The 16,811-nt window shown below is 50.2% G+C and overlaps 2 protein-coding genes across 2 annotated transcripts in view; both read right to left on the minus strand.

The window, feature by feature from the left end:
• BRF1 (BRF1 RNA polymerase III transcription initiation factor subunit) overlaps positions 1-3,585 on the minus strand; it is a 266,657-nt gene extending 263,072 nt beyond the window's left edge. Inside the window, exon 1 of the mRNA XM_044271525.1 lies at positions 3,275-3,585. Coding sequence (XP_044127460.1) covers positions 3,275-3,458 — 184 coding nt within the window. The 5' untranslated portion in view covers positions 3,459-3,585. The remainder of the gene's footprint in view (positions 1-3,274) is intronic.
• A 7,995-nt stretch (positions 3,586-11,580) lies between these two features.
• PPP1R36 (protein phosphatase 1 regulatory subunit 36) overlaps positions 11,581-16,811 on the minus strand; it is a 35,003-nt gene continuing 29,772 nt past the window's right edge. The window contains exon 10 of the mRNA XM_044272533.1: positions 11,581-12,115. Coding sequence (XP_044128468.1) covers positions 11,902-12,115 — 214 coding nt within the window. The 3' untranslated portion in view covers positions 11,581-11,901. The remainder of the gene's footprint in view (positions 12,116-16,811) is intronic.

Here is a 16,811-nt window from a genome sequence, read left to right on the forward strand (position 1 = left end):
GTTTCTGCGGATTTCACCCTTTGCATGATAAGATCTGGGGCAAATCCGCAAGAAATGCACGTGAATTTCGGTGCTCACCCAGTCTGGAAACGCAGAAAGAAAAACACGAAAACCTCCAAAAACTACTGCCACGTGGCTGTGTCCAAAGCCTCCCTACATAGACTAATTTGCTTTTGCGTTTTTTGTTTACTTAGACCTCTTTCACAGGGCCGATGTGCTCCCGTGGCCGTATTGCGGGCTTCATACGGCGGTTCCCCGCAATACACGGGGCACCGGCCGTCTGCATTCCGCATCACGGATGCAGACCCATTCCCTTGAATGGGTCCGCAAATCCAGAGACGCGGTGCGGAATGGAAGCACGAAAGGAACCCCACGGAGTGCTTCTGTGGGGTTCCGATCCGTGCTTCAAAAAAAATAGAACTTGTTCTATCTTTTTGCGAAACGGGCGGATCACGGACCCCGATGCACGGAACGGAACCACAATGGGCATGTGAAAGAGGCCTAAAACAAACAAAACAAAAAAAAACACCGTAGAAACAGCTCACTTTATTTTCAATACCGAATGTGTTTTTTACAGAATTTTTTTTGTCCTTTTAGTAAAAAACTGTCTGAACACCTTTTTTTCTGCTGTTTTATTCCCTATAAAGAAGGAAAGGTGAAAACACCACAAAAAAAAAAGAAAACTGGGTCGCCAGCATGCCGCATTTTTAAAATGGGCTCCAGAGACCAAACAACAGCTAATGAACAAAAACGCCAGTAGTAGTAAAAAAAAAAAAAAAAAAACACACAACAAGAACAACACTTGTGTGACCTATGTTTCCCATGGATTCAGCTAACAACCGCTGCTGGTGTTTCCACTGCAAAAAAAAAAGTAACTAAAAACCTACACGTGAGCCCACCCTAAGGGTCCATTGACACGTCCGTATGTGCAAAACACGGACACCGGAAATGTGCGTTCCGCATTTTGCGGACTGCACATCGCCAGCACTCTCATAGAAAATGCCTTCTCTATTTTACTGCGGAACGGAAGTGCGGATGCGGACAGCACATTCCGGCCCCAATGAAAATTAATGGGTCCGCACCTGTTCTGCAAAATTGCGGAACGGATGCGGACCCAATTTTGGGGAGATGTTAATGCACCCTTAGGCCTCGTTCACATTTCCGTTTCGCACTGCACCCATTGATTTGAATGGGTCCGTTCACACATCAGAATTTTTTACTGACCGCAGGTTAGTGAAAAAAATCACGGAGACTTGCACTACTTTGGTCCGTGATGCACACCAAACACGCCCACTGTAGTCTATGGGCCCGTAAAAATCACTGGCACAACGCGAATGGCATCCATTTTTGGTGCATTTTTTAATGGTCGTCACTTTTGAATTTGATTTTCAGCCTAGCGGTGTCCGTGGAATAAGGATGACACACGAAGGGCAAGAAAACGGATACATGGACCACGCGGATCCTTCATAGATGAAAGAAGGACGGACTTTTTTATGTCAAACAGACACGGAATCGTGAACGAGGCCTTATGGATCCACACATCAGCAGCTGCAGGCTGTCAGGGATGATGGAAGCTGTAGCTTTGCAACAGCTGGGGAAAGGGGGGGGGGTCGCAGGTTGGACATAACAGAAAATCAGGCTATGTTGCCAATAGCAACCGGACTGGCACTTTAATTTATCCCCCATGTTAACTGGAGAAATGAAAGCTGCCTTGTGATTGTTTCCTATGGGCTACAAGACCAGTATCACATGGATCGGTACTGGTCGGGCAGTTGTTTTTTGGCCGGACACAATTGTGCACTTTGGGCAGCGGTCCGGCACCCTCCACACACATCGTACAATTTAACCTTTCACAAGCACTTCATGGCAAATGTGTCACCATAGCAACCAACCAGAGGAGTGACAGCCGCCCAGTGATGAGTTGCTATGGGCGACAGTTGCTGTGCTCTTCACATCATCATCATCATCAGCCTTGTTTCATCCTGCAGCTTTAATGAAGCATCAGGATCCACCCGGGATGGCGTTACAGGAGCCGAGGCTAATTACCCGGCAGAGGAACGGCTTATACAACATGGACACACCAGGGGATAGGTGACGCCCAGAGGGTAGTGTGCCCGGCCGCTGCCCCCCTGTATACAGACCGCAGTGCCCGGCCGCTGCCCCCCTGTATACAGACCGCAGTGCCCGGCCGCTGCCCCCCTGTATACAGACCGCAGTGCCCGGCCGCTGCCACCCTGTATACAGACCGCAGTGCCCGGCCGCTGCCCCCCTGTATACAGACCGCAGTGCCCGGCCGCTGCCCCCCTGCATACAGACCGCAGTGCCCGGCCGCTGCCCCCCTGCATACAGACCGCAGTGCCCGGCCGCTGCCCCCCTGCATACAGACCGCAGTGCCCGGCCGCTGCCCCCCTGCATACAGACCGCAGTGCCCGGCCGCTGCCCCCCTGCATACAGACCGCAGTGCCCGGCCGCTGCCCCCCTGCATACAGACCGCAGTGCCCGGCCGCTGCCCCCCTGCATACAGACCGCAGTGCCCGGCCGCTGCCCCCCTGCATACAGACCGCAGTGCCCGGCCGCTGCCCCCCTGCATACAGACCGCAGTGCCCGGCCGCTGCCCCCCTGCATACAGACCGCAGTGCCCGGCCGCTGCCCCCCTGCATACAGACCGCAGTGCCCGGCCGCTGCCCCCCTGCATACAGACCGCAGTGCCCGGCCGGCCGCTGCCCCCCTGTATACAGACCGCTGTGCCAGGCTGCTGCCCCCTGTATACAGACCACTGTGCCAGGCTGCTGCCCCCTGTATACAGACCACTGTGCCAGGCTGCTGCCCCTGTACACAGACCACTGTGCCAGGCTGCTGCCCCTGTACACAGACCACTGTGCCAGGCTGCTGCCCCTGTACACAGACCACTGTGCCAGGCTGCTGCCCCCTGTATACAGACCACTGTGCCAGGCTGCTGCCCCTGTACACAGACCACTGTGCCCGGCTACTGCCCCCTGTATACAGACCACTGTGCCCGGCTACTGCCCCCCTGTATACAGACCACTGTGCCAGGCTGCTGCCCCCCTGTATACAGACCACTGTGCCAGGCTGCTGCCCCCCTGTATACAGACCACTGTGCCAGGCTGCTGCCCCCTGTATACAGACCACTGTGCCAGGCTGCTGCACCCTGTATACAGACCACTGTGCCAGGCTGCTGCCCCTGTATACAGACCACTGTGCCCGGCTGCCTCTCTCCACACAGCCCTGGCACTGCCCCTCGTCTGTCACTCACCCTCTGACGACACGAACTGTCCCACCGCTGAGGAGCCGCCGCCTCCGGTCTCCACAAACAGCACCTCAGACACGATGATGTTGTCCTCCAGCACCGACCCGCAGCCCGTACACACCGCATCTCCCCGGGCCGCGTCCACATCGATGTCGGTGCAGCCGCAGCTCTTACACACCCGGCTGCTCATGGCTGCGGCTTCCCCTCACATGTGCTCCGAGAAGTCACTGGAAGTGAAGCAGTCAGCAGCCGGCCCCAAGAACCGACTACACACGGCGGCGCTGCAGGCCACTTCCCGCTGCAAACCTCGCGCGAAGTAGCAACCCGGCAACAGCCAAATGTTTACGAACTGTTATTCCGAAAGTCCACCACTAGATGGCGGCGCAACACAAAGAGCCGGACACAGGCGGCCCATGGCTCCTACCTGTCGCCTCTACTGGAGCGCACGGCCATGATATTGGTTTGATGTACTGAGGATTTAAAACTCTGGGGGACATTTATCATTTGAGTTCATGTTACTTTTACAGTGTGTGGTTGCACCAAATTTGTTTTCACACAGTTTTCATGTACTTAGTGCAACTGCACTGTGTTCTATGACTTAAAGCGGTTATCCAATACTATAAAAATGTCCCCTCACAGTGAATATACTTTTATTGTATTGGATAACCCCTTTAATTGTAAAAAAAAAAAAAAAACAAGGGGATGCCTGGTGAAGGATGTGACATTTTGAGTGTCATAGATAATGAATGTGCCATAATACAAGTCTAATTTCACTTTTCTGCCTTTAAGGGGTATTCCAATCTCAGACAATGGGGGCAGATCGCTAGGATATGCCCCCATTGTCTGATAGGTGCGGGTCCCAACGCAAGCAAGAACGAAGCAGGGAGCGCTGTGGCTGGAGAACCCCGGGGTCCGTCCACCACCAAGCGCTGCTCCCATAGAAGTGAATGGGAGCGCACTGCGCATGCGCAGCCCATGCTCCTATTCATTTCTATAGGGCAGACGGCAATAGTCAAGCCAGCGCTCGGCTATTTTCGGCGGCCCTATAGAAATGAATGGAGGGCGGCTGCGCATGCGCAGTGTGCCCACCGTTCATTTCGCGTCTCCGTTCTCATTGTAGGTGTGGGACCCGCACCTATCAGACAATGGGGGCATATCCTAGCAAAATGCCCACATTGGATGAGATGGGAAAACCCCTTTAAAGGGATTGTCTCACTACAGAAAATGGCATTTATCATGTAGAGAAAGTTAATACGAGGCACTTACTAATGTATTGTGATTGTCCATATTGCTTCCTTCGCTGGCTGGATTCATTTATCCTTAACATTATACATGGCTCGTTTCCATGGTGGTCGCGCTTGCACACTATAGGAAAAAGCGTGGCCAAGACCCTGGGAGCACGCATAGGCTGGTGCTTTTTCCTATAGAGTCAGGGCCGTTTTTACAGACGGGCGAGGGGTGCGACCACACAGGGCGCATCACTCAGGACAGAAGAGGGGGCGCCGTCAGCAAGGCCCAGTGCCGGAGGGGGGCCCTTTCTGTCCGGAGGCAACAGGAATGGAGATGAGCGCTTCCATTGTGCAGGCGCTCATCTCCATATTCATCTGTATCGCCGTCCTCAGGACAGTGATACAGATGAACGGTGCGGGGCAGAGGAGAGGCGTCTCCCTTGCCTGTTTTTCTGATAGGCTGCAGGCCTAGTGCCTGTAGCCTATCAGACTTATCAGAGGCCGGTGCATGATGTCATCGCGCCGCCTGAGCCGTACAGCGCGGGACACAGGCCAGAAAAGGCCTGCATCGCATCGCTGACAGCAGCATAAGGTAAGTATATGTGTTTATTGTTTCTATTATTTATAGTATACTGTGGCAAGAAGGGGCGTGGGGGCCCTATATACTGGCAATCATTATGTGGGGCTCTATGGAGAAGTGGGGGGTAAAGGAGCACTATAGGGGCATTTACTGGGGGCCCTATTTACTGGCATGCATTATGGGGGGGCACTATGGAGAAGTGGGGGAGAATAGTACTATGGGGGCATTATATAGGGGCATTTAATACTGGCACCCATTTTGGTGCCACTATAGGGAAGGGGGGAGATGAGCATTATAGGGGCATCTATGTGGGGCAGTCTGTAGGGGCATTTTATACTGGCTCATTATGGAGGACACTATGGGAACAGGGGAGGAGCACTATGGGGCATCTTCTGGGGGCACTGTATAGGAGTATTTTATACTGGCACAAATTGTAGGGGCACTATGGGCACCTAAGCTCAACTCGGAGCACTGTTTTTTCTAGTGGCACACAGTACGGGTCATTGGAACACATGAGGGCACTCTGGGGACATTGGCTCTACTGGGGGCACTAATAGATGTGTTTTTTTTTTTGTTTTTTTACTGACACACAATGGGGCATTTTTTGTACTGGCGCACATTATAAAGAGAATTATTACCACCAGGGGCATTATGGTGGGCTTTATTACAACTGGGGGACTATGGGAGCATTAATACTGTACTTCTGGGACACAATTACTGTTGGGGGCACTGTAGGGGCACTATTACTACTAAGTGCACTCAGGCACAGAATTATCACTATTGTTGGGATTTTGGGGAGCACTATTACTGTGGGGGCGCCCTGGCACAGTATCAGCTTAGCACAGTTATTTTTGGGGGACATTATGGTGACACTATTAATGTCAGGGACACTTCGCTGGGTGCAGTTATATTTTAGAGCATTGTGTTCCAATAATTTTTGAAGGGGGCGCTATCTGTGTGTAGCTAGTATTTTCAGGGGGTTTATCAGTTTTTGCAGTATAGTTTTGGGGGTGCATGATGGGATGTTGAGAAGGTGGGAGGAGGATGGAAAAGTAGGAAACTAAGATGTCTGTCAAACTCTGCAGAGAGAAGAGATAGCTGAAAGAAATCATCATGGCGATCTGGTCTGAATGGAGAAGATAAAGAAAGAGAACATCTACATCAGAGGAGACGTCACTGGATATAAGAGGTATGTGGGGCTGTACTAGGCTACTTTCACAACTGCGTTAGTGATTCTCGCAGGCTGTTCCAGCTGAGACCAGCCTTCCGGAATTCACTGGATCCGGCACTGCAGACTGAATGCCCGCCGCCCCCATCAACTACAATGGGGTACGGCAGAGATCCGCTTTTTTTATGTTCGCCCTATTGGTAAATTTCTCTAGAAACTGCTCTGTATAGAGTACAAGCACGACCACCACTGATTGCAGGGTGGTCATAGCCATGGAAACGAGCCGTGTATAATGTGATGGAGATATGAATCCAGCCAGCAAAGGAGGCAATATGGATAATCACAATACATTAGTAATTGCCTTGTAATAACTTCGTCCACAATAGGGCCCCCGCAGTGCTCACGTGCCGTCTCCCATCTCCCTCTCCCACAGGAAGAGAGAAGGGAGTGTCCCAGCTGGTCCGGCAGGTGAGGCTTGTGACAACCGCCAGCAGTACTAGTCAGACGCTGTATAGCACTCAGCACTGTGCGGTGCTATCTGATAAGGAATGGTATGACGCAGCACTTAGTCTCTGCAGTTTCTGGTGGTGACATTGTTATTTAGGCGTCTGGATGTGTATGATATTGTTATTTGGGCACTATAATATGGAACATGTGAATAGACTGGTTTTTAAAGAGGACCTGTCACCGCTCCTGACATTCCTGTTTTAATAGCTTCATGCATTGCATTCCCCTGTAATAACAATTCTGAGACATCTATTCTTATGTTTCTATGTTGTGCCATTCCTTTATTATTTCTACTAGAAGTTATGAATGAATTGCTAGCAGTCTGCAGTAAAGGTAGGTAACCAGTTGGGGGTGTACCTGCACAGACTCACTCTATCCAATCACTGCTGCTATTTTCAGACTGTGCAGGTACACGCCCCCAACTGGTCACCGCCCCTCTGTACCCTTACTGCAGACTGCTACAGTGGCGGATCCAGGGGGGGGGCAACGGGGCAATTGCCCCCCCCCCCCCCCCGAGCTGGCGGCGGCAGCGGGGCACAGGGAGATGAGCGCTTCCATTGTGGAAGCGCTCATCTCCAGTCATCTGTATCGCCGTCCTCAGGACAGCGATACAGATGCCTGCCTGTGCTGCGGTAGGGGAGGGAGAGGCGTGTCCCTTACCCTTCCTCTGATAGGCTGCCGGCCTAGTGCCTGCAGCCTATCAGAGGCCGGCGCAGGCGGCGCGATGACGTCATCGCGCCGCCTGAGCCATACAGCGTGGGACACAGGCCAGAAGAGGCCTGCATCGCATCACTGACATGGAGGTAAGTATGTGTGTTTTTTTTTTTTTTTTTCATTATATACAATACTTTTACTGGCACCTGGGGGCTGTTATTACTGGCAAAGGGGGGCTGTTATTACTGGCAAAGGGGGGCTGTTATTACTGGCAAAGGGGGGCTCCTATTACTGGGGGCTGTTATTACGGGCAAAGGGGGGCTCTTATTACTGGGGGCTGTTATTACTGGCAAAGGGGGGCTGTTATTACTGGCAAAGGGGGGCTCTTATTACTGGCAAAGGGGGGCTGTTATTACTGGCACAGAAGGGCTCTTATTACTGGGGGGCTGTTATTACTGGCAAAGGGGGGCTGTTATTACTGGCAAAGGGGGGCTCTTATTACTGGCAAAGGGGGGCTGTTATTACTGGCACAGAGGGGCTCTTATTACTGGGGGGCTGTTATTACTGGGGGCTCTTATTACTGGCTCAGAGGGGCTGTTATTACTGGCACAGAGGGGCTCTTATTATTGGGGGCTCTTATTACTGGGGGGCTCTTATTACTGGGGGCTCTTATTACTGACTCAGAGGGGCTGTTATTACTGGCACAGAGGGGCTCTTATTACTGGGGGCTGTTTTTACTGGCACAGAGGGGCTCTTATTATTGGGGGCTGTTATTACTGGCACAGAGGGGCTCTTATTACTGGGGGCTGTTATTACTGGCACGGGGGGGCTGTTACTAGTGGGGGCTGCTATTACTGGCACAGGGGGGCTATCATTACTGGCACATGATTGGGGGCACTATAGGGGCATCTACTGAGGCCACAAAGAAGGGGTATTTTATATGGGCTCTCTGTACAGTACAATTTTATACTGGGACACATTATGGTGGGTACTATGGGGAAGGGGGGAGAGGAGTACTATGGGGTCATCTACGGGGGGCACTAAGAAGGGGTATTTTATACTTGCAAATTATGGGGGACACTGAGGGCATCTACTGGAGCATTTTATACTGGTACATTATGGGGGGCACTAGGAGGAAGGAGGGTGTGGAGCACTATGGGGGCATTTACTGGGGGTACTACATAGGGGTATTTTATACTGGCACATTATGTGGGCACTATGGGGACATTAGCTCAACTGGGGGCATTACAAGGGGGTATTTTTTGCACTGTCACATTATAAGAAGAATTATTACTACTGGGGGGGCATTATGGTGGGCTTTATTACTCCCCTATGGTATGACCCCCTAGTAGCAGCACCAGCCTCTCCCTGCTCTGCTATCCCTCTGCCCTTTCTCCAAATCCTTATTATGAAATCTTTCTCATTAGGATAAAGCACATCAGCTCCGCCGAGCCCCCGGCCAAAGTGTGGAAGTGGCGTCCGAGATCCCCAAGGGTCAAGCCAAGTAATTGTAAGTTTTCATGTGAAATATGATCGTTATACACATATAGCCTACACTGTGCCCCACAATATACAGTATACCTCTACACTGTGCCCCACAATATACAGTATACCTCTACACTGTGCCCCACAATATACAGTATACCGCTACACTGTGCCCCACAATGTACAGTACACCTCTACACTGTGCCACACAATATACAGTATACCTCTACACTGTGCCACACAATATACAGTATACCGCTACACTGTGCCACACAATATACAGTATACCTCTACACTGTGCCCCACAATATACAGTATACCTCTACACTGTGCCCCACAATATACAGTATACCTCTACACTGTGCCCCACAATATACAGTATACCGCTACACTGTGCCCCACAATGTACAGTACACCTCTACACTGTGCCACACAATATACAGTATACCTCTACACTGTGCCACACAATATACAGTATACCGCTACACTGTGCCACACAATATACAGTATACCTCTACACTGTGCCACACAATATACAGTATACCTCTACACTGTGCCACACAATATACAGTATACCGCTACACTGTGCCACACAATATACAGTATACCTCTACACCGTGCCCCACAATATACAGTATACCTCTACACTGTGCCACACAATATACAGTATACCGCTACACTGTGCCACACAATATACAGTATACCGCTACACTGTGCCACACAATATACAGTATACCTCTACACTGTGCCACACAATATACAGTATACCGCTACACTGTGCCACACAATATACAGTATACCGCTACACTGTGCCACACAATATACAGTATACCTCTACACTGTGCCACACAATATACAGTATACCTCTACACCCTGCCCCACAGTATACAGTATACCGCTACACTGTGCCACACAATATACAGTATACCGCTACACTGTGCCACACAATATACAGTATACCTCTACACTGTGCCACACAATATACAGTATACCGCTACACTGTGCCACACAATATACAGTATACCTCTACACTGTGCCACACAATATACAGTATACCGCTACACTGTGCCACACAATATACAGTATACCGCTACACTGTGCCCCACAATATACAGTATACCTCTACACTGTGTAGTCTGTTCTATAAGCACCACATTGTTTTGTGGCGGCAGACAGAAAATAATCTGAAAGTGTCCCTCCCGAGACCAGGCTCTGTACCCTTACTGCAGACTGCTAGCAATTCATTCACAACTTCTAGTAGAAATAATAAAGGAATGGCAGAACATAGATTCATAAGAGTAGATTCTTTATTACATGGGGAATGCATGAAGCCATTAACACAGGCATGTCAGGAGCGGTGAGAGGTCCGCTTTAAGATAGGAGGGCGCTAATAGAAGGTACCGTACTGGGCACAATCCCCACCCTAGATAGCAGCAGCCAGCAGGGGTTTTCTCATCTTGGACATTGGCGGCATATCGCTAGGATACCGCGTCTGCAACGGGGATTGCTGGGACCTGCACCTGTCGTACTTAAAGGGGTTGTCTCACCTCTTGGGGGAGTATTGCTAGGATATGCCTCCAATTTGATAGCTGCCAGTCCTACCTCTGGAACCCACATCTATCCTTAGAATGGAGCCCGCGCATGTGCGGCCGCTCTCCATTTTTTTTCTAAATTTTTTGGGGGAGTGGCAAAATACTTTAGCCTAACAGCGCACTCAGCTATTTTCGGAAGTCCCATTAAAATGGATGAGAAGCGCACAGCCCAAGCGCAGCCACCGCTCCATTCACTTCTATGGGGCTCGCTATTTTCGACGGTCCCATAGAAGTTAATGGAGGGCTGCTGGGTAAGTGCTGTGCGCCCTCCATCACTTTGCGGGCTCCATTCTAAGGATAGGAGGTGGCACCGGCAGCTATCAAACCTTGGAGGCATATTCTAGCGATACACCCCCAATGTCAGAGGTGAGACAACCCCTTTAAGTAGGACAATTAGGGCCTCTCTCATACGCCAGTGCATAGTGGACGTGCGCTGTCCATGGTCACCTCTGAACACTCACGTACCCATTGACTTTAATGTATTCACACATCAGTGGTTTTCCACCAAACCAAAAACGGACCAAACATGGATCCTCTATGGGCATTTTCGTGGATGAACCACTGACCATCTCGTCATGGACGTGTGAAAGAGCCTTACTTATTATATTCCACCTTTGAGATGGACAGGGACCTGTAAGGCCTCATGCACACGGCCGTTGCTTTGGTCCGCGTCCGAGCTGCAGTTTTTGCGGCTCGGATTCAGAACCCATTTACTTCAATGGGGCCGCAAAAGATGCGGACAGCACTCCGTGTGCTGTCCGCGTCCGTTGCTCCGTTCTGTAGCCCCGCAAAAAAAAATATAACATCTCCTATTCTTGTCTGTTTTGTGGACAAGAATAGGCATTTCTACAATGGGCCGTCCGTTCCGTTCCGCAAATTGGGGAAGGCACAGGGGCGTCTTTCGTTTTTTTGCGGATCAGCGGATTGTGTGTGGACCGCAAAAAACGGAACGGTCGTGTGCATGAGGCCTTATGATGGCAAAATCCACGGCAGCAGGAGAGGACAGGACTGGTCTTGTAGGAGGCAGTGACCTTACTGGTTCTTAAATGGCCTTTAACATGACACATACATCCACGTGACACTGATGGAACCAATACTGAAGAGACAGATGAACAGCTTTAATGCTGAGCCACGGATGTGACGATGACGTGGCTTGTGTAATGAGGCCGTAGTCCAGATAATGGGCAGAGCAGTAGAACCACAGCCCGTAGTCATCCATGGTCTAACTTCCAGCACTCCAGCTGTTCTGAAACTACAACTCCCAGAATCCTTTTTTCACGTCTATGGGAGTTACACCTTAAGTGTCCATGCTGGGAGTTGTAGTTTCACAGCAGCTGGAGTGGCAAAGGTTGCTGATCCCTGTAGAGTCTATATAGTCCATATCTGGCGGCATACATCTGCAGTCCATTACAGCACCCTCAATAGATGTCAGAGTACGTGGCCTCTGTGGTGGCTCTGGATATAACCTGGCTCTGGCGGCCAGTAGGAGGTCGTACTGGTGAGAAGCCATGGAAGTCCAAGGATGAGGAGCTGTTCTGTTTCTCAAGATCTGGTTCCTCTTCTTCATCAACCCCAAATGGTGTAAGATCATGAAAGTGAAATTGTCTCATAGGTTCTCCTATTATCCCAATGCTAGGTGGAAACAGAGAAGAAGAATGTGAGATGAAAAGCTGCTCTCTTGTCTTCAGACATTTTATTACTGCTACATTCATATGAGTCATTTACTATCAAGCAGAGGCTTATCCACCATGGAGGCAGCCACGTTACTGCTATGGGCCCTGGGGAGAAGGGGCTGACCTGCTTTTCCTTTTCCTGACATAGGATCACTGCTTTTTCCACCACTAGGGGGAGCCCAGTGCAAAGAAATTATTTACAGCTACCATTAATATTAATGTATAACTTCCTATACACTGAGCTCCCCCTAGTGGTGGCTGCAGGTAGATTTCATTTTTTAAGAGATACATTTTATTGATTTTGATTGATTCAACTTAATCAGAAGTTTGCAACAATACATTAGGCAGATAGTTTTATAATCTAATGTATCAAAGGAAGCAGGAGATTTTTTAATGTATTTTGCCCTCTGCCTGGTATAAATACATTGGTTCATTTGTCTTCGTTATCAGTGCCATATTTAAGAAGCACCTGGCTATGGGGATGAGGTAGAGGGGGAACTTTTTTATTTTCTAAAGAAAAAATGTTTAATTTAATTTTATATTCACTTAATAAAAATATCAAATCCATCAGAAACCTGGAAAGTCACGCTTTACATTCTGCAAATTGTCTGGGAGTGTTTGACGCACATGTACTGGAAAACGAGGTTATGCTATGGGGGCCTATAAGATCTATGCATGCGCCTGCTATCAAGCATTTCTTCTCTTTGTCTAGGATGGACTCTATCAGTAATATGGATGGCACCCTGAGCTGGGACCCACACTAATCACAAGAATGGGGGTCCTGTGTCCCCCATATAAAAAGAGCAGTGGTCGAGCACACGCATTTCCGCTCTATTTATCTTTACCAGACTGCCAGGAATAAGTTCAGTGCTCGTCATCTCTGACAGTCCCATAGTGTGCATGCTTGACGGTTGATCCCTTTAAACAGGGGGCTTGTGACTCCAATTCCTGTGTTCAGTGGGAGTTGCAGTTGTCAGATCCGGCAGCCAAGAAAAAAAAAAAAATCCACAACACTCCAAAGGTTCAAATCCCAGCAGTCCAAAACCAGTGGGATTTATTGCCTCATGTTCAGGGCGACATTTCAGTCCTATGTTAGGCAGCCTCCACCATAAATGTGCATTGTGATGTCACCCAGCAGCCTGCACCATACCTGTGCATTGTGATGTCACCAGCAGTATGCACCATACCTGTGCATTGGGATGTCACCAGCAGTATGCACCATACCTGTGCATTGTGATGTCACCAGCAGTATGTACCATACCTGTGCATTGTGATGTCACCAGCAGCCTCCACCATACCTGTGCATTGTGATGTCACCAGCAGTCTGCACCATACCTGTGCATTGTGATGTCACCAGCAGCCTGCACCACACCTGTGCATTGTGATGTCACCAGCAGCCTGCACCACACCTGTGCATTGTGATGTCACCAGCAGCCTGCACCACACCTGTGCATTGTGATGTCACCAGCAGTATGCACCATAACTGTGCATTGTGATGTCACCCAGCAGTCTGCACCATACCTGTGCATTGTGATGTCACCAGCAGTATGCACCATAACTGTGCATTGTGATGTCACCCAGCAGTCTGCACCACACCTGTGCATTGTGATGTCACCCAGCAGTCTGCACCATACCTGTGCATTGTGATGTCACCCAGCAGTATGCACCATACCTGTGCATTGTGATGTCACCCAGCAGTATGCACCATACCTGTGCATTGTGATGTCACTAGCAGCCTGCACCATACCTGTGCATTGTGATGTCACCCAGCAGCCTGCACCATACCTGTGCATTGCGATGTCACCAGCAGCCTGCACCATACCTGTGCATTGTGATGTCACCAGCAGGCTGCACCATACCTGTGCATTGTGATGTCACCCAGCAGCCTGCACCATACCTGTGCATTGTGATGTCACCAGCAGCCTGCACCATACCTGTGCATTGTGATGTCACCTGCAGTATTCACCATACCTGTGCATTGTGATGTCACCCAGCAGTATGCACCTTACCTGTGCATTGTGATGTCACCAGCAGCCTGCACCATAACTGTGCATTGTGATGTCACCCAGCAGTCTGCATCATACCTGTGCATTGTGATGTCACCCAGCAGTATGCACCATACCTGTGCATTGTGATGTCACCAGCAGTCTGCACCATACCTGTGCATTGTGATGTCACCAGCAGCCTGCACCACACCTGTGCATTGTGATGTCACCAGCAGTATGCACCATAACTGTGCATTGTGATGTCACCCAGCAGTCTGCACCATACCTGTGCATTGTGATGTCACCCAGCAGTCTGCACCACACCTGTGCATTGTGATGTCACCCAGCAGTATGCACCATACCTGTGCATTGTGATGTCACGAGCAGTCTGCACCATACCTGTGCATTGTGATGTCACCCAGCAGCCTGCACCATACCTGTGCATTGTGATGTCACCAGCAGTGTGCACCATACCTGTGCATTGTGATGTCACCAGCAGCCTGCACCATACCTGTGCATTGTGATGTCACTAGCAGCCTGCACCATACCTGTGCATTGTGATGTCACCAGCAGCCTGCACCATACCTGTGCAATGTGATGTCACCAGCAGTATGCACCATAACTGTGCATTGTGATGTCACCCAGCAGTCTGCACCACACCTGTGCATTGTGATGTCACCCAGCAGTATGCACCATACCTGTGCATTGTGATGTCACCAGCAGTCTGCACCATACCTGTGCATTGTGATGTCACCAGCAGTGTGCACCATACCTGTGCATTGTGATGTCACCAGCAGCCTGCACCATACCTGTGCAATGTGATGTCACCAGCAGTATGCACCATAACTGTGCATTGTGATGTCACCCAGCAGTCTGCACCACACCTGTGCATTGTGATGTCACCCAGCAGTATGCACCATACCTGTGCATTGTGATGTCACCAGCAGTCTGCACCATACCTGTGCATTGTGATGTCACCAGCAGTGTGCACCATACCTGTGCATTGTGATGTCACCAGCAGCCTGCACCATACCTGTGCATTGTGATGTCACCAGCAGTGTGCACCATACCTGTGCATTGTGATGTCACCAGCAGCCTGCACCATACCTGTGCATTGTGATGTCACTAGCAGCCTGCACCATACCTGTGCATTGTGATGTCACCAGCAGCCTGCACCATACCTGTGCATTGTGATGTCACCAGCAGCCTGCACCATACCTGTGCATTGTGATGTCACCAGCAGCCTGCACCATACCTGTGCATTGTGATGTCACCCAGCAGTATGCACCATACCTGTGCATTGTGATGTCACCAGCAGCCTGCACCACACCTGTGCATTGTGATGTCACCAGCAGCCTGCACCATACCTGTGCATTGTGATGTCACCCAGCAGTATGCACCATACCTGTGCATTGTGATGTCACCAGCAGTCTGCACCATACCTGTGCATTGTGATGTCACCCAGCAGCCTGCACCATACCTGTGCATTGTGATGTCACCAGCAGTGTGCACCATACCTGTGCATTGTGATGTCACCAGCAGCCTGCACCATACCTGTGCATTGTGATGTCACCCAGCAGCCTGCACCATACCTGTGGATTGTGATGTCACCTGCAGTATTCACCATACCTGTGCATTGTGATGTCACCCAGCAGTATGCACCATACCTGTGCATTGTGATGTCACCCAGCAGTGTGCACCATACCTGTGCATTGTGATGTCACCAACAGCCTGCAGCAAACCTGTGCATTGTGATGTCACCCAGCAGTCTGCACCACACCTGTGCATTGTGATGTCACCCAGCAGTATGCACCATACCTGTGCACTGTTATGTCACCAGCAGTCTGCACCATACCTGTGCATTGTGATGTCACCCAGCAGTCTGCACCATACCTGTGCATTGTGATGTCACCAGCAGTGTGCACCATACCTGTGCATTGTGATGTCACCTGCAGTATTCACCATACCTGTGCATTGTGATGTCACCCAGCAGTCTGCACCACACCTGTGCATTGTGATGTCACCAGCAGTATTCACCATACCTGTGCATTGTGATATCACCCAGCAGTATGCACCATACCTGTGCATTGTGATGTCACCCAGCAGTCTGCACCACACCTGTGCATTGTGATGTCACCCAGCAGTCTGCACCATACCTGTGCATTGTGAAGTAACCCAGAAGCATGCACCACACCTGTGCATTGTGATGTCACCCAACGGCCTGCACCATACCTGTGCATTGTGATGTCACCCAGCAGTCTGCACCATACCTGTGCATCATAAACGCAATACAGAGGAGCGTCGGTCCAAGGTTCCTTGGGCCCACCAAAGTAAATTACTCTGAGAGCCCACCTTCTGCTTATACAGGACATATGTGCGCTCACTTTTAAGTCATTCTTGTTGTTTGCATATGGAGGACTTTTATTCTATAAGGTTTAATAGGATATCTGGTTGTTATTGGATCCAAGGTCAGTTCCAAATTATCTTCTGCTAGGTCTTAGGGGCCCACAGGAGGATCCTCTGATGCTCCGGTGGGCCCAGCCCAACCCTGGTGCATAGCACACATCTCGCTGTCTCTAGAGCAGAGCCTTTGATTAGAATGTACTTGAATTCAGGGCATGCTGTGACCTGACATGTCTCCGGGAGTCATGGCTTAACATAGAGTAAACT

The sequence above is a fragment of the Bufo gargarizans genome, chromosome 11 (assembly GCF_014858855.1).
Source record: "Bufo gargarizans isolate SCDJY-AF-19 chromosome 11, ASM1485885v1, whole genome shotgun sequence".
NCBI lineage: Eukaryota > Metazoa > Chordata > Amphibia > Anura > Bufonidae > Bufo > Bufo gargarizans.